The 27,112-nt window shown below is 43.7% G+C and overlaps 1 protein-coding gene and 1 pseudogene across 7 annotated transcripts in view; one reads left to right on the top strand and one right to left on the bottom strand.

Annotated features, from left to right (window-relative positions):
• The window catches only part of ENOX1 (ecto-NOX disulfide-thiol exchanger 1), a 504,034-nt gene that overhangs the window by 422,041 nt on the left and 54,881 nt on the right, over nt 1-27,112 (top strand). For all 7 annotated transcript variants that reach the window (XM_033105019.1, XM_033105016.1, XM_033105021.1 and 4 more), the window contains one exon: nt 6,111-6,295. In XM_033105019.1, the coding sequence (XP_032960910.1) occupies nt 6,111-6,295 (185 nt within the window). The remainder of the gene's footprint in view (nt 1-6,110; nt 6,296-27,112) is intronic.
• LOC117021830 (uncharacterized) lies at nt 2,571-2,736 on the bottom strand (annotated as a pseudogene).

Consider the following 27,112-nt stretch of genomic DNA (forward strand, 5'->3'; position numbering starts at 1 on the left):
GAAAGAAGTCATTGGGGGGAAGATCAGCTGAGAAGGGAGGGTGTTCCAGTACAGTTGTTTGTTTACTGGCTCAAAACTCCCTCACAGACAGTGTCGTGTGAGCTGGTGCATTGTTGTGATGCAAGAGCCATGAATTGCTAGCAAAAAGTTCAGGTCTAATTTTTTCACGCAGCCTTTTCAGCAGTTCCAAATAGTAAACTTGGTTAACTGTTTGTCCAGGTGGTACAAATTCATAATGAATAATCCCTGTGATATCAAGAAAGTTTAGCAACATCGTTGTAACAAGTTCTTGAACTTCATTGTCAGACCTCTTAATAATCGTATTTCCTAGGTCTCGCTTTTTGTGAGGTGAAAGGAGTTTGGCGAATAGAATGCTCTTAGCACATTGTCTGGCACATAAACTTCTGAGCTCTTACTGTCACTGTTAGTATTAGCACCACAGCCGCTGCTACTGTTATTTAGGGAAAATGGGAAAGAAAACAGAGGAGTGACTGTTTTGCCCAAATCTCCCCCTCACTCCCTGAGGAGGTGCTCAGGGCATTGGGATGGGCCGGGAGGACCACCGTCAAGGGTGCTGAGCCTGGAGCTGGGCTCCAGACAGTAGGAGGTCATGGAATGAAACCAGAATGACAAGACCAGCGTATCGTTCCCCCAGAAGTATTTGTCCAAATACGCGAACCAGAACCGCAGTCCAGAAACCAGATGACAGACTGAGCAGTGGCCAGCAGTTCTCAAAGTGTGCTCTCGGTCCCAGCAGCCTCAGCACCACCTGGGAACTCGGAGGAATGCAAACGCTCAAATGCTCAGGCTTCATCCAGGACACACCATGTTGTAGGGCTCGGAAAGATGTGTTTCACCAGATTCTGATGGGGGCCAATATCTGTGAATCGTTGGGTTAAACTAACCCCAGCTGTTTTATAAGTAAGTCCCAAATCTTCAGAGACTTACCAAAAAAACAAACAAACAAACAAACAAAAAACAACAAAGCAAAACAGTTTATTTCTTGGGCACAGAAGCATCCAAAGCAGATATTCTTGGTCTCTGGGCAGCTGTCCTCCATGTCCTCATTCCAGTGGCAGGAAGACAACACGGGATTGTGCAGAAAGCAGACGTCACTCCTGCTCACGCTCCCTGGGTGAAAGCGAGTCGTATGGCAACCCCAAGGCTGTCAGTCACCTCTCAGGAACACCGCTGTATAAGCGCAGAAAAGCAGAGCTTGGGAGATACACAGTGCGCTCTCTCTGCCACAGAAGACCAGCTGAGGAGCCCAGGCACCCTGTGAGAAGAGCCAGGATGCAGGGAGGACAATGGAGCCTGCAGAGCCCTGAGTCACCAGGCCGTCAGGGCTGGAAGGAGAACAGGTAACACGGGGATGTCTTCCAGGCCTCAGACCCAGCCAGTTGTCCTGCGTTCTGGACCTACCAGCACAACCACCCATCTGGGCAGCCCATGAGATCCTTGAAAAGGATTTTCCTTGCACGTGGGAAAGAAGTGCATGGTTCAGCAGCCTGCTCCCGCCATTCCAGGAGGACATCTGTCAACGTGGAGGGAGGATATTAAACACAGTTCCCCAAGGACACAAAGCCGAACTGTTCTTGAGACATCCAGATACTGTTAGAAACAATATGCTGAAGTCTTCTATTATTTAGTTACATCTTGCCTGAGCATGAAAAAAAGATATTAACATACTATTAGCTTGCTGGGACATCACCCAAAGTAACTTACATTTTTCATATAGTGCTAATTGTTTTTCTGAGGCTGGCTCAGGCTCCTAAGCGAGAGATTTCAAAGCTTCCACCAGATTATTTACGTAAAGAAGTTAAGCATGCCATTATCTGTTCCCCTGGAAACACAAGTAAGTAATGCAGGAGCGGGAAGAGGAGGTCACTTTGACCATAATTAATGTGAAGAATAATGGTTTATGTAGAATCTAGTAGAGTACAGTGAGGTGACGTAATACCTTTAAACCTCTTTTTCAGCAGTGCAATTTAATCTTTGGATCAATTTTCGTACACTAGCATCACTTTGATAATTTTAGTAGCCTCATGCTGATTTTTAAAAGGTAAGTTAACTTTGTTGAGCAAAGTTTTTCCAAAGTTGTTATTTCATTTTTGATCCAATCAGAAAATTCCAGCAACAGTTTTTTCCAAGGTCCTGATCAAGTAGAAATCGATGACTGCTCTGGCTTTCCCTTTTCGTATGTCACAGTTCCGTGCACATGGTTTCTCAATAAACAGTTGGCTGGTGAAGCAATCAGTGACAATCCAGACGCACCACTGGATTCAGCAGGGCCTTTAAAACCACCAAAGGAAGACTGACTTACGCTCAGAATAGTTTACCTTTGAAGTGTCTTCTTGTATCTTTTTTTTTCTTTTTAAATTGAAAACTGGTAATCCACATGTGGTGGTTCTTAGCTAAATATTCCATTCATTGGAACACAGGGCCCTCCTTGGGGATTCTTACAAAAAGATGCATACTGTCGTTTATTTTTAATCCTCGTGCGTGTTTGAATAGTGCATGTATTGTTCAGTCTCTCAAGGGTACATTTTATCATGGAAGCTTGGTTACACATTTTTCAAAATCATTTAATTTATTACATTGTCCCAGAACGAACTAAAGAGAAAAAAAAATAAGAGAAATGAAAGAGTGGACCTTTCAAGTTTCTGAATTTTCAATTAGCAATAATCGTGCCTCGGATAAACCTCATTGGCTACGATACTGCCACTGTGCAAAGCTGAGTTTCTGAATTTTTCATGCAGTGAGAAATGATATTAAGTTAGAAGTTATTAGGATTTTGTTTCTTTTAGAGCTCCGGTCCAGGAAACACAATCTAGCTGCTTCTAAGTAGCTTCGTCTGGGGTGTGGGTTCAGCACTGCAGCCTGACGCTGAATAACATCTACAAACAGGTGGCCTGAAGTTAAGTGGTGTCAATATACAATTTCTCACCCTTTAGAAGATAGCCACTTTGCTGCCCCATGAGTCCCCTAACACTTTTATTTTGCAAATATCTAGCTTGAAATCACTTAATCAGGAATGTAAACCACTTCTATGCCCCAATTATAAAAACACTGATGGGATTGGCTATGGTATTGATTGGGGGGCTGGACAGAGTTGCAGCAGCTGGGATTTTACATATATGTAATGATACCACATTCCTATTCCAGAACTGCAAACAACGTGATATCCTACCTGGCAGGAGCCGTGGTCACTTGGGTTAGCCAAGAATAAGAGCTGTCAGCAGCGCCATTCTACGAGCTTATAAGAGAACCCCTAAAGTAATAGATGGTGCGCTTTCCTCCATGTATTTATGTTCAGATAATTTATTTAAATAATGTTGCTGGCACATGCTTTATAGCTGCTTGCATTTTGCTACACAGATTTCAGTGTATCTTGCAGACTATGCAATTCATTTGGAAAATGTAATTTCCATCCCTGCATACTAATCGATTTCTTCACAAACACCTGCTATCAGTTATGATAATAAAAATGCCAGTCTGAATTGAGAAAGGGCCAAATAGAGCTTCCTAAGGAAATGACTTAAGTGTCTTTGAATGCTACTAAATGTAGTAATGTGCTTCTGTGGTGCCAACACTTTGTTCATCGTTTGCATTTTCGGTAATTTTGCCCTGTTACGACATTCCTCTGTCAAGTGATGCCTCGTAACCATTTCCTCGTGGATTGGTAAACTGAGTTGTCAGGAGTGGGTGTCTCAGGGTGTGGACAGGATCTGAAGTCGGGCAGACCAATGTCACACGCCCTAGCTCACGCTCCTGGGTGTACCCTCGGTCACGTCTGATTTCAGGAGTCCCTAAAAACTGTAAAATTGGTTCCTCTCTGGTGTCACACACGCGTGTCCACCAAACAAAATTCCCTTTGCTCATTCCCTTCAGCCTGCAGCTCATTCCGCACACCACCACCTCACCGATCGTCCTGTCACCCGTTTCCTCAGGTCTTCAGTCTTTGTCACTTGGCCACTCCGTTGAGCCAACTCTCCAGCCTGACTTCTGAGCCTCCGTCCTCTCTCACCACCTGACACGGCTCACCTGTCTCTCACCGCTTTCAGACAGACGCTGGCCTTTTTCGGTCGCACTTCTCTCCTTCCTGCCCCAAATACTGTCTTCAGTTCTCATCGCTGGACATTTGCTTCGGCTCTTGCTCCTGAGGGGGCGCCCGTGCCCACTTCTGGGCTTGCATCCTCCAAAGCCCACTGTAATCATTCCAGTCTGCATTTTTCTTTCTCTTCCCTGAGCTCGCGTAGGATGTATTCATTTGCCATATACCGTGACACTATGTTGCTCATTCACTTAGTCATTTGAGCAGCATTTATGGAGTGCTTCCTGTATATCAGGCATCAGGCTGTCCTCTCTTCCTGTGAATGTGTTGGTTTCCTTCCAAATGTGTCCGTTTCTTATTTGCAGCTCCGTGAGAGAAGAGACATACTCTGTCTCTTCCTTTCATGATCCAAGTTGCCCGGGCACAGAGCACACTTGCAGTAAATCCTTGTTGACTAATTGATCCCTAAAGGTTTGAAGTCAAGAATTTTCTGGTAAATTGCATGTTCCGTTTGATTGGTATTTTAGTGTGTACTCTACATAGATGATCATTTTGAAAAGTAGAATACCACAAAACAATTATTAACATAATTTGACGTTTGATGTTTGCGGAGCGGATTCACCAGCATCTCACAGCACGTCAGTAAAGACCTGCCGTCATCGTATGTAACGTGCAGAAGGACACATGAGACGCTGCCCTCGATCTGGCTGTCTGGCTGGGGTCGAGGTTCAGGGAGGTGGTGGGAGTGAGCACAGGCTGAGGACCATAGTAGGTCCACACGGTGCCTCACAAACCGAAGTTACTTCTTCGAAGAACTTTCTAATAACAAGCTTTTAAAATGTTCTTTCACTTTTCTCTTGCTTCCAAAAGTACGGAAAGAATTTTCTGTGGGAGGGGGAAATAATGTGCGACACCGGTGGGAGAGGAGAGAGGGAGAATTCGAGATTGGTTTTTGAGCTAAACACCCAGACGGGCAGAATCGCCCAGGGACTGAGAGCCAGGACCCTGGAGCCAGCAGTCTGGGTGTGCAGACTGTTTGTATGACTTGCTTTGAGGGATCACACACGTCCTCTGACTTCTCGGAGCCTCGTTTTCCTCATCTGTAAAGAGGGAGACTAAGAGCAGCACACACGTCACAAGCTCGATGGGGGTAGCTATGACGTGCATGAGTTCACGCGAAGCTCTAGGCCCGTGTCTGTCTTGTGGCGAGTGCTCAGCAAGCTGCTGTCCACACCGGAGAGACCACGGAGCAGTAAGCTGGCCTGTGGGGGAAGGGTGCCCCGTCCTTCACTGTCCCTTTGGCCATTCACGCTTCTCTGTCATTCAGTTCCTTGAGACGTGTAAGACCCTGAGTGAGCGGCCTCAGTCTCCCAGTGAGAGGGCCATGTGACTGAGGTCTGAACCCACACACAGAATTGTCGGTGTCAGGAAGGAGAGTTAGAGTAATCCGTCAGCCTTGTAGAGAAAAAGAGTTTTCCTCTGCTGGTGAAACAGATGGAAGCAGGTTACCATTCTGATAGGAGTTAGAGAAAATAGTTTGTGTCGTTTGTCCCAGCAGAGAGCAGGGGGTGGTGTGCATAAGCCTCCCTCCCTGCCCTAGGCCGCTGCGTGCTCCCCCTGCGGGGCTGCTGATGATGAGAAAAGGACAGCACCGCAAGGAGCCAAGTAATCCTGCGGAAAGGGAGAGGACAGCAACATGGTCCATGGGATTGTCGCCTGGAATCCTGAACGTTGCCATCACCCCCAAACACATACTTCCGAGAGGATGCCCAGGGTAGAGGGAGGGGTCCAGAGACAGCACATTTGGAAGAGCTCCGTCCGGTTCCCACAGGAAACATTCATACATAAGACAGGACACATAGAATAGATTTTTTTAAAAGTTGCACAAGAAGGGATTCTCACCAACGGTGAGGAGCCCTGGGGTGAGGCATTTCGGTGTTATTTCCGAGCTGGAGCGGACGTTCAGAATGTGGGTGAGACTCCCCTTTCCCACAGAAGGCCCCCTCCGTCGAAGCACGAAGGTAACTCACCTGAACTCATTCTGTTTGTCCCCCAGCCCTGGCCGCTCAGGCCTATGCCCTTAAAGAAGAGAATGACAGTCTCCGTTGGCAGCTGGACGCCTACAGGAATGAGGTGGAGCTACTGAAACAAGAAAAAGAACAGCTTTTCCGCACGGAAGAAAACCTCACCAAGGACCAACAGCTTCAGTTCCTGCAGCAAACCTTGCAAGGCATGCAGCAGGTATGTAAGCCCACAATTGTTTTTTGTTTGTTTTTTTTTGTTTTTGAACAGGGGTGGAAGTGAAATGGGAGCCATTTGCCAGGACAGGTCGGGGAGAAGAAACGACAACCCAAAAGCTAAGTTGCTCGGAAAGATGACTTAGCTGATGACTGTTGGCGGAAAGGTAGAGCCTGGGGAAAAGCCAAACTAAAGAAATACATTGCAGAAATCCGCCCTCGAGGTAGAACGTAAAGGAAGAAAGTCTGGGTGATGGAGAGGTTTAGATATGGAATTTAGCCTCAGCACCAATGGTCTGTACAATCCTGATCGTGACGTAAGTGTTTTGTTCTCAGAACTTTTAAATGAAAAGCATGCCAACTGATTTCACCAAAGCAGAGTGAGTTTGTTTGTTTTCAAGATCAGTGAAAACAGAAGCGATGTTGTTTCCACTTCTTCTGGATTATGCTTAGGATCTAGTCAGGTTCTATGAACACACTACATCTTTAAGAAATATTTGTTGATGGGATGGATGAAGCACTAGAACTTGGGGGGCAGGGCAACCTTAAAAATAGGCCAGGGTCTGTGCTTTTGTTAAAGAATGGCAGACTCAGGGCGGCACACTCGCGTTAAAGCAGTGTATTTCCACCACTTATTAGAAGGAGACAAGCTGTGGGCTTCTGAATACGATGGAACACGGACTGTGGGAAATGACTTGTTGAAGAGGAGATAACCGGAGCCCTGGCGGTGGGGGAACCAAATCAAAGATTCATAGCTGGATTTATATCTGAAAACATCAGTGGATACCTGATACACAGGGTGTTTTGGTCTTTGGATCTATCATAGAATAATATAGCATAAATTATCATCACACATAGGTATTTTTTTTGACCCCTCTGAATATGTGAATTTAACCACTCTTTTCTGGCAAAAAGAAAAAAAAAAGATATTTTTATTTAAACAAGGGAAATATAAGTAGGATAATGGGAGATTAAATACATAGTGAAAGGGATATTTTTTAAAATTCCCCCATGCATACTGACTGCTATCGTAGCTAAGATCAGGAGCATGAATTGGCTATAAAAGTGTCTTAACAATGAGAGGTAGCTGCTGCAGAAACATTCACCAAGCAGGGAAAAATAATTGAGAGGAAGGGATATAAAAAAAGAAGTGGGGATTGGGATATAAACAAGTTAAAGACCAAGTCACGGAAATTATGTCTCAAACATCTCCTGCCATTTTAAAGCAATTTTTGAGTCTTGGCTTTGAGTGCCGACTGGTTGGTGGTCACAGTGTGTGTTAGACAAATCAGTGAGACTCAGAGGAGAGAGCCTGCCAGGAAAATGTCATTGCCGTCATTGTAGAGGTCCCTGCCCTTGGAAATGGCTGTAACAGCTGCTGTGCTAGGCTCCCGGGGGTGGTTCACAGGGCCTGACTTGGGTGTGTGGGGGGGTGACCTTGCCAGGAGAGGCGTCTGTCGATTTCCCCAGACCATGACCCCAGACCTAGCCCACAAGCTACGATGCCCCACCTCCCACAGCACTCCCACTTTTCTTTCAGGAAGATTATCCCAGTTGCTTTAAAAGTTGATACAACCTTCAAGGTGGTTGAACATTCAAATTTAAAAGAAGTCAGAGGCGGCGAGGGTGAACTGGGCAGTCAGGGAAAAGTGTGGTGGGGGTGCCAGCACAGGGCGTTGGGGATCTGGGGAGCCCTGGGCCTGGGCCACTCAGGAGCAGAGCTGTAAATCACCACTGACCGAGAGCTGCTTCAAGAAGATAGTCCGCTGCTGCAGCTTCTCACACATTTGCAGAATCTCTGTATCAGTAGGAACTTTATTTTAGTCTAGTTTTTCTGTTTTGTCTTTTGGGATTTGGTTCTGGTTTTGGTTTGGTTAGTTTGTGTTTGGTTTAAACAACAGAAACTTATTGTCTCACAGTTCTGGAGTCTGCAAGTGCAAGATGAAGGTGCCAGCAGGGTTGGGTCCTCTGAGGGCTGTGAGGGGAGAATATGTTCCAGGGCTCTCCCAGCTTCTTCTGGTGGTTCGCTGGTCATCTCTGTCCTTCCTTAGCTTGCAGACAGATCTCCCTGCTCTCTGCCTTCATCTTTACGTGGCATCCTCCCTGTGTGTGTGTGTCTGCGTCCAAACATCCACTTTTGTTAAGGTCACAATTTGTATAGAATTAAGCGGCCCATGCTACTCCAGTGTGACCTCATCTTAACGAACGACATCTGCAATGACTCTTTTCAAATAAGGTCCCATTCTGAGGTGCAGGGGATTAGCACTTCCCCATATGCATTTGCAGGGGACGCAGTTCACTCAATGGCAGACACACAGCAGAGAGGCAGCATGTATTTGTCGATTGGAGGAGTGAACTGACAGAGGCCCAGAGGCCAGAACCAGCACGGCAGCTGTGGGGAGCTCTGGGTTATGTGGCTTCTGGGGTCCTCAGTAGCGAGGCAGGGTGTGGTGAGAGCTGACACCCTGGAGGTTTGTGGAGCACCTCCTCAGCCCCTAGAAGTACTAACCCAAGGGCAACAGATACGATTTTAATTTTCGCTGGTTGTTTCGTTGGCTGCGTGGCAACCTCTGTTGCAACAGATCTACAATATAGTTTGAAAATATGTGTGTTTTTTAAGATTTATATTTCTACCTTAGCATCACTTTGAATAAATTACCGCAACTTGCTAATTTGAGCCCCACTGCAAAGAATTCTCCTGACTTTAAAACCTCCTCTCAATCTGCCCTCTCTCCGCTTTTTAAATTAGAAAATCATGGTCTCACGGGAAAGTCAACAGACAGAGGAGGGGTTAGCCTGCCACATGTCATTGCTTTAGCAATCCATCTAGGGGAAATTATTTCTGTAACAAACAAAAGAAAATAGAGAGCCTTTACAGCCTTAGAACTCACATACAATTTTTAGACTTGCCTTCCAGAGTAGCCAGAAGATCTCTAACCTTTCTTGTAATCCCGTAAGGATATGTTGACTGACTTCACACGGTTTCTCATGTGTTCATGAGGAAAACATTATGGGCAGGATTCCTCAAAATGAAAAACCCTCGGGTGACTTTGTCTGGTTGTTTCTCAGACTACCCCTGCATCACTGTGAGTCATAATTTATATTAGAGTTTCCGCACACAAGGGAATAAGAGCTTGACTCCATGGTAACACATACTCTCTCCATGATCTTCAGCTCGCAGTGAGGTTAGCCACTTTCGTTTGTATCTTCAGATACACAGTGAAAGAATATACAGATTTTAAACTCTTATTGATCTTCAGATGATCACACTGAATTGTTTTTTGAGGTTTACTGGGGTAAAAAAATACATACAATACAAGTAACTCTTTTTAGGGGCGTTGTTGTATGGATTTTGGCAAATGCGTACACTCATGTAACCACCACTAACACAGTCAATGTATAACATGTTCCCATCACCACCAAACCCACTCCCGGCAACCACTGATTTGTTTTCTACCTTTATAGCTTGCCTTTTCCACAATGCAATACGAGATCTGACAATTAAGTTCGCAAACTTATTGTAATGATGTTTCAACCTTTTTTGATATCAGAGGGATTATTCATTATGAATTTGTACCAACTGGACAAACAGTTAACCAAGTTTACTATTTGGAAGTGCTGAAAAGGCTGCATGAAAAAATTAAACGACCTGAACTTTTCGCCAACAATTCATGGCCCTTGCATCACGACAATGCACCAGCTCACACGGCACTGTCTGTGAGGGAGTTTTGAGCCAGTAAACAAATAACTGTATTGGAACACCCTCCCTACTCACCTGATCTGGCCCCCAATCACTTCTTTCTTTACCCGAAGATAAAGGAAATATTGAAAGAAAGATATTTTGGTGGCATTCAGGACATCAAGAGTAATACAACGACAGCTCTGATGGCCATTCCAGAAAAAGAATTGCTTTGAAGGGTGGACTAGGCACTGGCATCGGTGCATGGCTTCCCAAGAGGAGTACGTCAAAGGTGACCATAGTGATATTCAGCGATGAGGTATGGAGCACTTTTTCTAGGATGAGTTCGCGACCTTAATAGTCAGAGCTGGTATATGTGGAATCACACAGTATGTAGTCTTTGGAGTCTGGCTTCTTTCACTTACTCATTTGCAAAATAATGAATTTGAGATTCATCCATGTTGCTGTGAATCAGTTCATTCCTTTTTATGCTGAATAGTATTCTATTGTAAGAAGAGCCATAATTTATTTGTCATCAATTAATGGATGTTTGGGTGATTTCCTGTTTGGGGCAAATACAAATAAGTCTGCTGTAAACATACATTCACAAGCTCTTTGTTTGGACATAATTTTTCATTTCACATGGGTGAATACCTAGGAGGAGGATTGCTGGGTCATATGGTATGTTTAACTTTTTAAGAAACTGCTGAACTGTTTTCCAAAATGTCTGGACCATTGTGCGTTCTCGGACTACCTGAGAATTCCAGTTGTTTTGTGTCCCCGTTGGTCAGCACTTGGTATGGTCAGTTTGTGGTTTTATTTGTTTGTTTTGTCTTTTTCGGCCACTGCAGTATGGTGTTTTAGCTACTACATTAGGGTTTTAACCACACCTAAATTTAAACAATATTTGTATTTTCATGCTTGAGTGTAGGTCACTATGTCATATTTTTAAATAACCAACTTAAAATCAAAATTCTTTTTGAAGCCATGTGTAAGTCATATGGACAGGACTGATAAACATTCAGGTAATAACAGGATGCCACTGTGAACTGCTGATCATAAAACTGTGTGTGACTAATGACAGTCATGTCAGAAGATGTCCTCATGAATACTTTAACGCTTTTAAATAGTGTTAGCAAATGTCGTCTGAAGACCAGCTGTCTTCAGCCACCGAGCTGCTGACCCACATAGAGCAGTGGCAAGTGGGTTGTGTTGACTACAGAGCAGAGAAGTCGGGGATCAGATTATTATGATCAACACCATTTTAGAAATTAAGTATTAATAACAAGTGGCGTCTTCCCTTATTCCCCAAGAGACAAATATGTGTGATTTTCTGTGTGTGTGTGTGTGTGTGTGTGTATAAACAAAACCTCACTAATGTAGACAATTTTATAGAAGACAGAGAAATACAATACTGTTACTTTCCTAAAATATAAAATAACCCCAGCTGATTTGGGCAAATGTTGGTCAAGAATTGGTCTTTGAGATAAATGAATAAATACATGGAAGTGTGTTGAAGTTAGAATATCAGTGAGTGTGTCTGCCCGCTTCAGTTAAGCATCTCATCTCTTTTAAAATCTCCTTCGCACTGTTCAATTGCGCAGTAAGTGTTTAGTGATAGCAAAAAGTCTGCGCTCCATTGTTCTTTGAAATCCGTATGTAATGAAGCCTGATGTGTACGTGTCAAAGTCAGGATAATTATGGTAGCAGGAGTGGCAGCGAGGGTGGCGGTGATGGTGGCTGTGGTCGTGAAGGTGGCCGATGGCGAAGGTGGCTGGGGACGGTGCTGTTTCTGATCATTAGAAATTTGGGGGAAAGACAGCTAAAATGAGCATATCCAAGAACATTTTAGAGATTATTATTCTTATTGTTATTTCTGAAAAAGAGCTTGTTCCTTAAAATGGTGAAAATCCTTGAAAGCCCGGCAGGCCCACTGCTCCCAGGGGACTTCGAACGGTGGTGCCACAGAGTGTGGGGGAGGTGCTCCAGGGAAAGAACACAGACAAACTAATGAGAGTTTGCAGCAGGAGTGTCTTTTCCTTGGTAATTTTTCACTTTAGTTTTGTGTTCTTTCTTCCTGAACTGCCCACCAATCAGGTAATAGATTACTCGGCCGATGTTCTGTGCCCATTACCCTTTTTCTCCTATTATCTGTTTAAACTTTATCTTTCATCATTTCAATTGAGGTTTCTATTTGATAATCACATTATTTTATTTGCAAATGTTACTTTTCGCTTTGATTATTATCTCTTTAGGCAATCGTATTCTTAGTTTTCGGTTGCAGTATCTTCTCAGCTCTTTTTAAGAATACTAATTAGAATTCTAAAAAATTCTCTTTGTTCCTGAATCATTTCTGTTACTTCCAGGATTGGTCCTTTGTTTTTCGCATCTCAGTCTGTCTCTTCTCCTGCTACAGGTTTCTTCCTGTGGGGATGCTGGGTAGTGTGTGCCTGAGAGGGAAGGACTACGTTTACCTTCCTAGGAAGCTGTGTGGTTTGCTTACTGCTGAGTCAAGGTCACCCCCACGGCTGAGGCTTTCTCCCGTGGAGTGGAGATTGACTGGCAGGTTTTCAGGAGAGGTGGGGATCTCACAAACACCAGAATCTGTCACACACTAGAAATCCCTTCCCACTCTCTTTGCTTTTTAAAGTTTATTCTTTGACAGACATTTTAATTGAGTCTCCAGAGGAAGGGAAAACAAAAAGCAAATGCCCATGGACTGTGTCTGACATTTTGAACAAAGACCCGTTTCAGGGGCTCTTAACTTTGATAAAGTCCTTGAATGAATTCTTGGTTAGTGTGTGGGCCTGTGAAGCAGGCAGGGGAAGGACATTACAGGTTATTCCGGCTGTCCGGAAACATACAGGCAAAGGAAGAACAGCAAGCACGTTTTCCAAGTGTCCATGAGGAAGGAACATGGGAACTTAAGGCAGTGCTTTGGAATAAAGACGGCTGCTGCAGGATGAGGGGTCAGGTACACAAATTAGGAGGGCTTCAGGGAGGAGGGAAGGAAGACAAATAGTCCGGAAAAGGTGACATGAAGAGGCTGCAATATGTAACAACAATAGAGAAATGGTTAACTTTTTCTTTATCCTGTGTTGGCGTTTTGCCCTAGAGGAAAAGGAGGCAGGGAATTAAGAAAAAACTGATGGTATGGAGGTGCGCAAGCCTAAACTCAAAAAGATATGCAATGAGTGAAGCCTAGGAGCTCGTCCAGCGGGAGGCTGAGAAGAATATGCAGGGATAAGGGACACACAGAGGCACGACAGTTCTTTCTCTATAGTTTAAAAAAAAATTAAGGAAAATGACACAAACAAATGTAGAAAAGAACAAGAGTAAAAAAAGACACTTCTCTAAAAGAAGAAATTCGATATTTTTATAACGATAAATTGTATTTTAAGAGCTTTTGTGAAATGTTTACATACATGAACTAGATGTAGAAGGTGAAAAAATAAAGAATGATCCATTTGGAATTTAAGTTGTAATATGTTAATATCATGAGACTCTTCTAAGTAGGTGTCTTCCTTCATGCACCTCAAAATTGTTCAGTTGGAAGAGAATAGCTCATACAGGGTGATCCAGTTGTTCACTCGTTCAGGAAGAAGCATGTCTCAACATTATTGTAATATCTTTAATCTATGAAAACATTATACATCAGTGCAGAAAATAATTCAGTATCACTGAATAGCACTGAACAGAGCAAGAAAATCACATTATTACAGTGTAGAGAAAGGGGCTTTCTTTTAGATTTTCATGTGCAAGTAGGAAAACATTTAGTTTTTAAATGTTCAAGAACTGTGTGCATAAATATACACTCACACACATGCAAAACTCTGGAATATTTATAAACTGCGGCTGCGGAGACATAGCCCATGTTCATTGGATACCATTTCAGTGGCCCAGATGAAGCTTCTTTCTGAATAGAAAACAACTCATACGATAGGTCCCACATTCATATTAGAAGTCTTTGACATTTTAGTAGAATCAGAAAAATCATAAAACATGTACATCTCTCGGGTGACGTGGCTTTAAAAGGGTTAAAGACTGGACATCAAGGCACACAGTACCTGCCAAATTTGGGGTCCACCATGGTCATCCTTTCCTTTCACTTAACTACTTTAGAGTTTGCAATTTTATTTTCTACCCATTCTGCAGCCAGGTACCTTGGGACGGTCCCTTAGCGTAGCAGTGCACATGGTGGTGATGATAATCCCCGTTTATAATCCAGGGGCATCGTTCCCTGGGCTGCTAAGTCACATGCAGAGTTCCTGCAGGCGGCGCGTGCATTTTCTGACATGTGCATTCCGCGGCCCGACAGAGGAAGGCATGTGTCCCCCGTCGGTGAGACTATTGAAGGCATTTGGAACCTTCATTTGGAACATTTGAAGTTCCAAATGCACTTCAGTCGGTGCATTTGGAACCAGAAGTAGAAACCAGTTCTCCTATTCTGAGCCCAAGGCTTTACATTACGAAGCCATACATGTTCGAAATGATCGCACCAGACACCTGTTAAAGGGGCTGGAAGGGTAAAGCATGTTGCCATTTGACTCTGGCCAAGATGCAAAGACTAAAAGGGAAGATGATGGGCAGGAAACCTCCCCACATTCTTCAGCAGTTTCAAGCAAGGATGGGCCACTGGGCATCTTGCTGTTTTCCCTGGACAGAGACCGTGAGATAAGGAGGAAATTAAGCTGCCTTCATGTCACTGATGGGTGCCAAGCTTTTGCACAAGAAGATGAAAACACTGCACCTGTAGAAGGAACACTGGCTCCAGCTTGACTGTGTTCTGTACAATTTTTCACGAGTCAACCTGTCTGACCCTCAGCTTCTTCATCTGGAGAATGGGTCACGCCAGCCTCAGTCAGGACTTGTTACCATACAATGAGGTCATATGTGTAAACACAGTTTGAAAAGCACTATGCACATGCCAACTACGATTGCCACATTCCAGGTGAAACTATAAAGAAGTGTAGAAGTTTAAGAGAAGCCTCAGGATTTGCAGAGAAAGTCTGGACCAACCCAAATCTGAGTGCCCTGACCCTGGGATGCCCTGCGCGGGGTTCCCACAGCCCTTACAGCAGGGGGGCCCACTTTCCACGGTTAACTCCCCAGAGCATGTCCATGTTATTTCCCACAATGCTCACAATGCAGATCAGGAGTGCTTATCCCACGTATTCAGGTAAGAAATCGAGACCTAGAGATGTCAAGTGACTTGCCCAGGGTACAGCATGTACCTGGCAAACTCACAATTCCAACCCGCTGTGTTCTCTGGAAGTGGAGCTCCAGAACCGCCGTCAGAAGACCAGGAAGCTCTGTTCTTCCTGTTCTTGTGGGTGGTTCGAAATATTATTTGCAGAAACCCATCACCTGTTTCCTGACTCTGTGTCTTTACATCAGCGGATTGAGAGCTAGCAACAAGAAAGTACCATACACGTGGCTTTGATTTATTAACTCTGGACTGTGGAAATAAAACGCTTCACTTCCAGGAAGGGAAAGAAACGCCCTCAGAAAATTTAACTACAGGAGGTTTCAGCTCATCATTTGTTATCCTGTTTCGCCATTAATTATTTTGATCATCAAATGCATCCTCATTGGTAGTCATCCCTTCTGAAAATAATGAAGCACAGGCGACCCGATGTAGGAGCCAGGGGTGGAAACAGTAGCATTGCCCGGCACACCATGAAAGTTCTCTGGCATCTACCTTTGGCTGTTTGTCCCTGAAGTCTGCACCAGGAAATCCCGCAGCATCCCCCATAGGCTTGCAGCCATTCCCAGGACAAAAGAACTCCGTTTTCCCAGAACCGTCAGCTGCAGTCTTTGGATGACCTTTGCATAACCCTCCCCTCCAGCACCTCTTTTGGAAATTGCCTCCTGACGTATAGGCCATATCACACCCAGAGTACTGATTTATAGTGAAATGGATCTCTTCTTAAATGCAATAAATCAGAAAACAGGCTTTGGCTGCAGACACATACTGGCTTTTAGTCTGTTTGACCATTGTCGTCTCTCCCTCCAGCCACGGACAGTAAAATGAATCCATGTGTCCTGGCCTTGACTTTCTTTCTGTATAGTCTGCTGATGCAAAGAAGCAGCCTCACCCACCTACACTGCAGCCCTGGACAGGGGACACACACGGCCGCCTGCATATAGCAGGTGTCGCACTCCCAGCCAGGCTGATGTAATTATCCATCTCCGGAATCAGGCAGCAGTTGGGAGGGGATCGTGCTCCAAGGTTTTCTCTGTGCAGCTGGTCGGTCTGGAAGGACGCATGAGGTTTGTGAAGACCAGCCAATTTTCTTCTCATCAGAAATGAAGGCTCTGAAGAGAAAGCATGGAGAAATGTGGTGGGAGTGAAAGACAACAATGGAGAAATAAAGCAGAAAGGAGGAGAACGAGTCAGAGAGAAAAAAAATCCTCTTTATCTGAGCAAGAGAATAAACAGAGAGGGAAAGAGACGTAGGTGGGAGTTGCAGCCTTTCTGGATCTAGGTTTGTCATTTTAATTTTTGTTTTCCTTTTTATAAAAGAATATATATTCAATGCAGAAAACTTGGAAACATAAAAGAAGCATATAAAAGGAAACAAACCATTCCTCGTGTCACTACCCAGGTAAAACTATTGTCAGCATGGACACGTATGCTTTGAGTCTTTTCCTCTACGTCTGCATAAACATACAGGGTTAATCATTTTTCAGTGTTGACCAATGGAATCGCCACGCCCAATCAGCTCAAGTGGCTAGAACTGTAACCAAAGTGTGGGATTCGTAAGTCAGTTCCAAGGTGTTGCTAGATGGTTAGTTGAAGACTGTGTTTTCTCCTCTGTTTAACAAAGCATCCTGAGTCGTCATCAAGGGAAGCTTAAAGTCAGTGCCCTGTCTGGTTCTCACTTTTAGAGACCCCCCCACCCCCAATCGCACGCCACTGATCACTGAAAAGGCCCAGCCTGGTGACATTCTTATGTTGACGCTCAGTTTCGTAATTACCACTCCAGTTTCTGCGCTTCCTGTTTCATCTGTGTCTCGGTGCCACCCTCACCTTCTTCCTTCTCCTCTCTCTCTCTCACATACACACACGCATGCACACACACACAGCACACACACACACACGTCACACGTACACTTCACACACATCCCACACACATCGCACACCACACATGTACTTCACACATGCACATCACACACACACCTCGTACATTCACTTCATTCACATACATCACACACACACACACACACACACACACACACACACACACACCACTTAGTAAATGACTATAACAGCTTTATTTGCTGGAAGTACTAGGGACGATAAAATAGTATATTTGAACTCTGGTTGTAGGTTTCCCAGGAAGGAGTGTTACAAGTAGTGCTTATAAATGAAAGACGAGCAGAGTGACTTTTCAAAAAAAATCTTTATTATCACTTTCTTTCTTCTTCCTTTGTTCTCTTAATTTATTCTGCCTGCCCCCATTTTTTATGTTTTCCACCACCAGCACCACCTTAATTTATTTTAAGCAGATGTCACTCAGGTATTCCAGCCAGAGGGGTTTCAGGAGCAGGCAGGGGTCTCTCGTGGACGGTATTAGAGATGTGTATTTCACCCGTGCTTTACATTTTATCCTTAGTAAGTCATTTCAGTCATTTAAACACAGAGTACTGCTCTGCAATTTTGTCCTTCACTAGTTCCCTTCCTTTCTCCTGGGTTTATATTTCTTCCCTCGTGGTTTGTGTTTCTTATCTTCAGTGCTACTCAATTAATTTCAGGAAGGTTTTGGTAATGACCTAACTCTAAAGTCCATAAAAATGCTGTCATGCTGAATTTCTCTTTACAATATAATTTCCCATAGTAATCCTCCTGTTTATCATTTTGGGAGAAGGAAAAAAAGGTGGGCGGGCTCATGATACAGTTTTGCCGCTTTGTATCTGATAGGAGTTCAGATGGATTTCAGAGAATCGCCCGATCATTCAAGGAGCACTCCCAGGTCTGGTCTTTCACTCACAAGCCCTTGGGTCTTAGCTGACTAGACTGGTATTTTCAGTCCAGCTTTTCCTCCCATCTGGTGAATGACTTGCTCGATTTTAAGCCCATAATTTGCTGGCCATTTTTCCTGTGAAACGCACGCTTTGCTTTGGCCATGTGGCCCAACCACAGTAAGAAAGCATGATCAAATGCGACAATGAAGGGAATTCTGCTTTAGATATAAAATTTGGACTGGAGATGGGCTCCGTTTTACCACTATTCTTACAGCAAGAGGACTGCAATATACAGAATGGGGAAACTAGGAGGGGCGTTAGCGGGGCCCGAATCCAGCCAACTTACTTCCTAGTTTCAGTGAAATAGTGAGGTTATGTCACTGAGCTAAGCCCCCCGCCCTTCCAGTGTCACCTCTCGCTGCCCAGGGCTCCCGAGTCCTGGCCCTCAGGTCCAGAGTCTGCCTCCTCATTCTCGCTTGCATTCTGAGAGTCTTTTCCGTTTGCATGCATTCATATCTACCTCCTGTATCCCTGAAAAAAATGAGGGTGAGACACAGAGGCTCTGATTTTCTCCTGACACGTTAAGTAAATGTTAGTTTCTTTCTTCTACTGATGTTGGAGTGGAAACTCATTCTGACACCTCAGACCAGTCTTTTATGGCTAATTTAGTACTTCATATCCAACAACTATCTGAATAAATAAAGGAAGAAAAGAACATGTTGTTAAGTCACCACACACATTTTATTCTCAGCAACTGGAAACTCTAAACCAGCTTCTCTAATTCTTGATCTCTGTTGCTTTCACGACTCATGGCCAAATAAATAATAATTTCATGTCACTAACGGAGTAGAACTAGCCTTCTGACAAGACGTGGTTGAAACATGAGGATTAATGAGGCCATTCTGTCTTCAGAGGTCACAGATGCTCTGTGCTGATGTTAAAAATCTGAGGGAGTTTATCAGTGACTGACCTGAGCGTCTGGCGTGGCCCTGGGGCCCTGAGAGAACGACTGACTCCCACCTCAGGAAATAAGCCACCGTGTGTTCATTTCTGCTGAGTGTGTGTATATGTCATCACCAATGTTCCCATTCAGACAACATCTTTCCACAATCCAGATGCTTTAAGAACGTCATGATGTTTGTATTTGTTCCTTGCTCATCAAGGGACCAAGGCAGAGAACTGGGAAGTGAGAGCTCTCCAAACCAGGCAGTATGGTGCTTCAAACTTCTTCCTAGTTGTTTTCCCTGATGTTGAAAGTGAGATTATGTCACAAACTGAAACACACAGGACAATGGGGAACATGCTAGCCCCACTCTTTAGTGAAAGACCCAAGGTGTCAGGGAACAGGACATTTTTTGAAGCAGCCCCACTATTCCCTTCCTCTTGCTGTTCCTGCCGATGTTTGTGGTTGGTGAAGCTTGATCAGCAGGACACATACAGAAGACTGTACTTATCAAATACCCTAGAGCATTTACAAAGAGCAATCCCATGCTAGACCTTAAAGCAAGTCTTAACAAATCGCAGAGGACTGCTATCGTATTTTCTGACCACAACAAAATAGTTAGAAATCGGTATCACAAATGATAACTAAAATAATCCTACATATTTGGAATTTTAAAAACACACATCTAAATGCACATGTACATGAACTTCACACAGATATATCACACACACGCACATCACCTATCACAGTCAGACACATCACACACATGCTTGCACATTACATACATACATATCACACGTGCACACAGGTGTAAAAAGAAATCAGAATTGTAATTTTAAAATATTTTGAAGTGATTGATAATTAAAATGCACCGTATCAAAACTTGTGGGATTCAGCTAAGACAGAACCTGGAAGAAAAATTTTAAAGTTTAAATGTCTGCTCTAGGAAAAGAGAAAACTGGAAACAGGAGTAAGCCTCCAACTCTATCAAAAAAGGCTGAACACCAAGAAGGAAGGCTAAATAACGATAACAAAAATTACTAAAATAACTAACAGCCGTACATTAGAGAAGTTCAGCAATGACAAATGTTATTTATTTTAAAAGACTAATAAAATGGAAAATCTTTGTCAACATTGATCACAAAAAAGAGAAGGATGCAATAAACAATATAAAAAAATGAAATGAGGTATAATTACAGATGTAAGGGAGATTAAAGAGATGTGAGAATATCAGAAATAGCTCTATGACAAATTTGTAAACTTAGGTGATGCAAATTCCTATAGGAAAAAAAATACCTTATCAAAATTAAATCAGGAAGAAATTGAAAGCCCAAATGATCTCATTTGAAAAATTTGTTTAGTGCCTTAAAATCTTATATCAAAGCAACAGACTCAAAATGGCTTTACAAGCAAGTTTAACCAAATATTCAAGGAAGATTCTGCCAAATTTATTTAGAGAACAGCAAAGAACGAAATATGTCCCAACTAATTCATAAAGCTTGTATACTTGATACCAAAACAGGCCAAGGGCATTAAAAAAAAGACGTGGGGAGAATCACAGGTCACTCTCACTTATGACTATAGATTTAAAATTCCTTAAAAAAAAAAAAAAAAAAAAAAAACTAATTTAATCTGGTATTATATAAACCACCATATTGGATTTATTCCAGGAATGCAAGGTTGGTTCAGCATTACAAAAGTCTATTAATGTAATATATCCCATTAACATGTTAAACCAGAATAATACAATCATCTTAATGGCTACAGGATATCTGTTTATGATTTAAAATTGAAACAACCAAAGGAAAATGGGGCTTTTAAGAATTTGGACTAAAAGAGAACTTATTGTAGGTTATCCACAGTGAACTCAGTGGCAAACCAACTGACTTTTTTCCTAACCATTCCAGAGTAATCCCAATATAATCCTTTTAATCCTGATATAATTACTTGGACTAAAATGTAACTGCTTTATATCACTCGCTTGACATTTTTACATCATTTTTACATTTTCAAATTGTCATCTGGAAGCAAAAAGAAAAAGATTACTGCACAAATTCCACTACCGTGTTTCCCCAAAAATAAGACCCCACCAGACCATCAGCTCTAATGCATCTTTTGGAGCAAAAATTAATGTAAGACCCGGTCTTATATAAGACCCGGTCTTATAGTAAAATATAAGTGGTCTGGCGGGGTCTTATTTTCGGGGAAACACAGTAGCAGACCCTAAACATGTGGTTTTTCTATTCTTTCCTTTTGAAAAATTAAAAGTCAGCACTAACCTTGGTGTTATTCCCTATTTCTAGAATGCAGACTTAGCTAGCCATATACGTGGTCTTACAATTAAGCTTGCAAGCTTGTTGCAACGCTGTTGCTAACCTTTTATGATATTAGAGGGATTATTCATTATGAATTTGTACCACTGGACAGACAGTTAACCAAGTTTACTATTTGGAAGCGCTGAAAAGTCTGCATGAAAAAGTTAGATGACCTGAACTTTTTGCCAACAATTCATGGCCCTTGCATCACGACAATGCACCAGTTCACACGGCACTGTCTATGGGGTAGTTTTTAGCCCACACAGCACTGTCAGTGAGTGAGTTTTAGCCAGTAAACAAATAACTGTATTGGAACACCCTCCCTACTCACCTGATCTGGCCCCCAATGACTTCTTTCTTTACCAAAGATAAAGGAAATATTGAAAGGAAGACATTTTGATGACATTCAGGACATCAAGGGTAATATGACAACAGCTCTGATGGCCATTCCAGAAAGAGAGTTCCAAAATGGCTTTGAAGGGTGGACTAGGCGCTGGTGTTGGTGCATAGCTTCCCAAGGGGAGTACTTCGAAGGTGACCATAGTGATATTCAGCAATGAGGCATGCAGCACTTTCTGTGTGATCTTCGTATCAGGGATGATGATCTTATCTGTGCCATCATTGTTAGGAGCTGGGCTTTCCGCTGACTTCAGCAAAACCTGTGATTGAAATTTTCATTAAAAGAACATGGATAGACTTCCACACATAATGTTAAAATACATGCAGTAGCTCATCAGGAGTGGAGGGACGGCTAAGGTTGGAGGAACATTCCATCACGGGGTTGATTGATATGGACATTAAGTAAAGTAAAGCTACAGCCCTAATTTCTTTTAATTTTCCTACCTCGGGAGCCTTTTTCTTTTTTGGCTGTTATCATTCATGACCATGCTGACACCATTTATTGGGAAGGGTCTGAGTCATTCAGTTCACTTCTTTAATGCCTCCTGTATTTAATGTCTCTGAAGCAGAGAAGATTGGTTTAAAATGGTAATTTTCTGTCTGCAAGATGGGTGGTACTGCATTTCATTTTACCAAATAGATCTCAGCCCCAGCCCGATGGTAAGACTTCTGCAGCGGTGCTATTTGTTAAGGTTTTCTGTTGCTGGTTTTCCTTGAAGACAATCTGCAGTTTAGACACCGGGCAAACCTGAGATAGTCCAGAGGCTAAGTCGCTGCCACAAGGCAATGTGGGCAGGTGGGTACAGAAAGCCCCACGGGAAGCTGTATATATCTGCTGTGGCCCTTACTTGTCTCTCTGTGGTTTGGAGTAGGGAGCCAGTGAGACTTGGCCTCTCCAGGAGGTTCTGATTGCTCTGAGACTCCTAAAATGTGGGGTTCCAGACCAACCTAAGTGTGTTAAAATACCATGGGAACTTTGGGGGAACAAGCAGACTTGGTGGGCCTCCCACTTCTTCCGTGCTTGATGAATGCACCCATTTATTGCCAGAGCTTGTCTCAGAGGCACTTGAAAGGTCAGACTGCTCAGTTCAGGGGCTCTTCTCTCCTCCTCCTGCCCCTACATGTCAGGGTCTCCTCGTTGTAAAAATGTTAAACTTGTGTTAACAAAGAAAAATTGGGAATACTGTAATTCATTGAATCGGCTCCACTCAAATTCTACAGTTAAGCAGGAGGTAAGTAACCCAGGTGATGAAAGCCTTCCAGACCCATGATACAGAGAGCTTTCCATCTTTGGAGGTCAGTGATGTAGAGAGGAACTTCAGCTATATGTTCTCTGTTTATCCGCAGAACATGTCTGCTCACTAGAACTTTCTCACTGTTAGGATTTAACTTAAAGCTCTCAAGGCCCCAACACACGTCGTATTTCATAACCGTTAAGTCAAAAGCTGCTTTCCTAACACTGCAATCAAGGAGGTGTGTGATGGTGGAAATGCCTGCTGTTAATGATGCTAGAATGAGCCAGGTTTGGATCTCTGGGGGCCCACCCGAACAATGCCCAGACGACCTCCAAAGCTGTGCATCCGCTGCCTCCAAAGATGGCCACAGGATTCGGGTCAAAAGTCACCCATGAAGGGCTTTGTAGCTATAAGCTCTGATTTGTGACGGGGTTACAAACCCTGCAAAGGAAGAATAAGTCTCTGTTGGCCCCAGGCCACAGTGCAAGACACAGCTGTTCAATCAGGTTTTTGTTTGAAGTAAATGCGCCAACCTGGCTGGAAAGCATGTTAATATTTTAAATTTCTACATTAACAGCTGTACATGTGCCCAGGGGCTGAGGTGATGGCCGCCTCATATAATTGCAAGGGGGAAAAAAAGTGAAAAGAATAAATAAATCCTAGCAAATTGGATTATCATTTGCAGTGGAATTGCCAGAGAGAATCTCACTGATACATATTCCTACTTCAGCAAGGCATTTGACACCTTCTCTGGTGAATTGCATGAATGGTGTTAATTCAGGTTGGCTGGCCCTGTGTTTTGAAAATTGGCAGAAGGAGGGCAACCACCATGGCTAGGGTGGGGCTGAACAACAGACCTTTCTCTCTGAATATTAATCGCCAGTAGTGCCCGCTCATGCAAGTTAAAAGTAAGTGAAAAGTACCTTGAACCTTGCTGGGTCTTAGTCTCCCCATTTTTGGGTCTTAATCTCTCCATTTTTGCAAAAAGGACAATGACAATATTTTCCTTGGTACCCCTTTGCCATCCGAGGAGCCTCACACACTTAATGGATGTTCTTTAGTCTGACATTGTCCCACTGGTGTGTATTGTTAACTTTATTTAACATGTGAAGAAAGCAAAAAACAGGAAGCTGAAATGACCCTGCAAATTACACAATTAAAGAAAACTCATCTGAAGAAGAGAAAATAGGTTTTAGAGACTTTCAAACCATTTTTGCATCTTCTTCTCCTGTGTTCAGTATTCAAGAAATTGATGTATTGCTTTGCAAATGATAAATTATTCTCAAGAGACAGTTGTGAGGGAAAAGAGACCAAAGCAGTAAAGTGGCTTGTTCAAAATCACACAACACGTCATGCTAACCTTTGAAATGAGGACCTGTGGCTTATTTATTTATATATTTATTTATTTAATGTACTGATCTTCTTACCAATCATTGGCTGTATTTCTTTTAGTAATAATGTTGCCTTATCAGGATATAGTGTATCATGACTAGTAACACAATTGCATTATACAAATGCCAAAAAGTATCTGTCTTTCACACAGGTCCCTCCCAGGAGGATATTCAAGTCAAGGAAGGAAATGGTCTCTAAAGCCATGTCTGGTGCGACAGTCCCCCTTTACCCTGCCCAGGAGACCAAGATGGTGACCTCCGTGGGCTGCCTGCCAGTGGTGTGTCCAGTGTAATTTGACACTCAGAGGATTTTTTTTTTTTTAAATGTCCTCCTCCTCTAAATGACAAAATTATTTTCGGTAACAATCATGAAATGAAAATAATAATAGTGGCCAAGAAAGAAATGCAGTCAGTGGAATTTTTTTCTTATATTGAATTTCACATCCCATTATGCCTGTAAAAAAATAAGTAAAATAGTACAAGGAAAGGAAAAAAAACAAATCACAACTATCTATTCAGTGTTTCTCAACCTCTGGGCCACTCTTGAAGTCTTTTATCTACCACTTCTGTTTCCCTTTGGAAATTTTGCATGGCTCACAGAGTTCCATTTTTTCCCAGTGTTCCGGGCCAGTCCCAGGGAACCTGGAAGCATTCCAGCTTCAGGGGCCTGCTCTCTGGGGTTACGCACCTGCCCTCCCCTAGCGAACCCACAGCTCATGCCCTCCCTTCACCCACACCCAGGGAGATCTTACCCAGATGTACACTTACTGTCGTACCCTTTGGTCTGGCCCTTCCTCGTACTTTAGAGAAGGGAATCCATGCCAGAGCACACTGCCCTGGGAGGGTGGCAAGGTGCCCTATGTCTCAGGCACCCCAGACTCTTGCAAACACTTGCTTCTGCTTTTTCACCAGTCTCCCAGAGCTGCCCAGGCTCCCGGGGTACAGATAGGTATGACCCCAAAGGACAAACCCAGGCCGGCCTGCAGTTGGACTGCTGGCTGTGGCCGACTTCAGGATCTTAACACCAGGGTCTGGAAGCAGAGCCACAGCTCCAGGCATCTCTGGGCTGTAAAGGGAGCCTGATCCCATCACAAGCAAGAGATTGCCTTTCTGCCTAGCAATGAGAATGGCATTTAAAATTCAATATCAGAAAAGATATTGACGAGATTAAGGGCCTGAAGGAATTGATTTATGAGGGAAGACCCAAGGAATTAAATATGTATAGCCTAGTGTAATAGGATATTAGGCTCCGAGCACAATTTCATTTCTGTGATCCAGTGTTCCTGCTATCAGTCGTCTGAGTGCTGGAGTTCTCTCCAAGGGTGTTTCTGCCCCAGGGGTCACGGTGCTGGAGGCAGAGAGGGAGGTGCCAGGATTGATAAACCGGGCCCCAGGCTTGGTTACCCTCATATCCAGCCGTAAATTGAAGTGCCGTTTCATCCCCAGGTGGAAGCACATGACATTTTAAACTAGAATAGATCTTGAGTCATCTCACCACCCCCTGTGACAAGAAAATGTAAGCCAGTTCAATTCCACCTTTTTTTTCCCCAAGGAGAAAAGTGAACCTTGGAGGTACCAGGCAGTAAATGACTGCCCTTCCCCGGAGCCAGGTTCTTCTCCTTTGTCAGGAATCCCTCGAGATATGTTTGCCTTCAGGCAAAGCCTTGCACTTAGGTTATGATAATATGCAGGTGATTTTTCACGTCTCAAACTTTCCCTAACGGTCGGGGATGGGCTCAGGATTGACACTGTCAGATTTAAAACAGGCGCAGGCAGACTTCATCAGCAGGAGCTAAAGCCAACACCATGTCTCAGTGGTTCTGAACTCAGTGAGAACCAAAAAGGACTGACGGGGTGGAGGGCCTGGGAGTCCTGGTGAGAAAAGAAGACGCAGTACGCTGTGTGTTTGGGCAACAGGATCTCACCCAGGGAGACAGGATTCACGGGTGTATCCTCTCCCCTTACAGCAAGGCAAGGTGACAGGAATCAGGCAGAGCTGGCCACAGGTGGGGTCTTGGTTGCAGGCTGACAAACACCGAGGAATCAGGTTGGAGGCAGGTGCATAGGCAGAGAGGGCGTCGCCACACAGACCTGATATCAAAACGGTCCATCCAGACACAGTCACATGCACCGTTGGTAGAAAATTCTCTTTGGAAGCCCCTGGACCTCATGTCCTGAGGAAATACGCGACTGGCCTCAAGGGCATAGCTCACTGAGTAAGGCTTCTGCTTTAGAGCAAAGTTATGTAGATGGGCTAACAGTTACTGAAACTGAATCAAGAGAGCAAAAACACGTTAAACTGATGAACTCCATGGGTTCACGTGTCTCCAGACTTTTATGCCTGAATATTCAGTGGCTCATTCCTAAGACCTAGTTTTGATTCCAAATGGATCCCTCCCGAGCCCGTCTTCCTCACGCCTAAGCTGATCCCCAGAAATCCTCCAGGGAAACTACCCTGGTTTTCCTCAGTATGCGAGCATTTTGCGCCACCCTACATTAACCGTAGTGTGTCTGTGAGCATCCTCATGATACAGCATCGAGGCCAGGCTGCTTAGTGTCTGTTTCTCCATATCTTTCTATTGTCCAGCCCAGCACGGGGTACATAGTAGCACATCAGTGTCGATCGAAGGAATGAATGAATGAATGAATGAATGAATGAATATCAGCAGATTGTTTTAAAAGAACTGAACATAGAGCCAAGCACTGGGGAAATCCTGAAGTGAGGGGAAGACGGAAAAAAAAAAAATACATGCAGGCACGCGCACGTGCACATGTGTCTGTGTGGGGTCTGAAGGTCATTCACTGTCAGTGCATGAGGTCTGACATGAGGTTCGCGAACTTGTTGCAATGATGTCGCTAACCTTTTTTGATATCAGAGGGATTATTCATTA

This window comes from Rhinolophus ferrumequinum, chromosome 4 (assembly GCF_004115265.2).
Source record: "Rhinolophus ferrumequinum isolate MPI-CBG mRhiFer1 chromosome 4, mRhiFer1_v1.p, whole genome shotgun sequence".
Classification (NCBI taxonomy): domain Eukaryota; kingdom Metazoa; phylum Chordata; class Mammalia; order Chiroptera; family Rhinolophidae; genus Rhinolophus; species Rhinolophus ferrumequinum.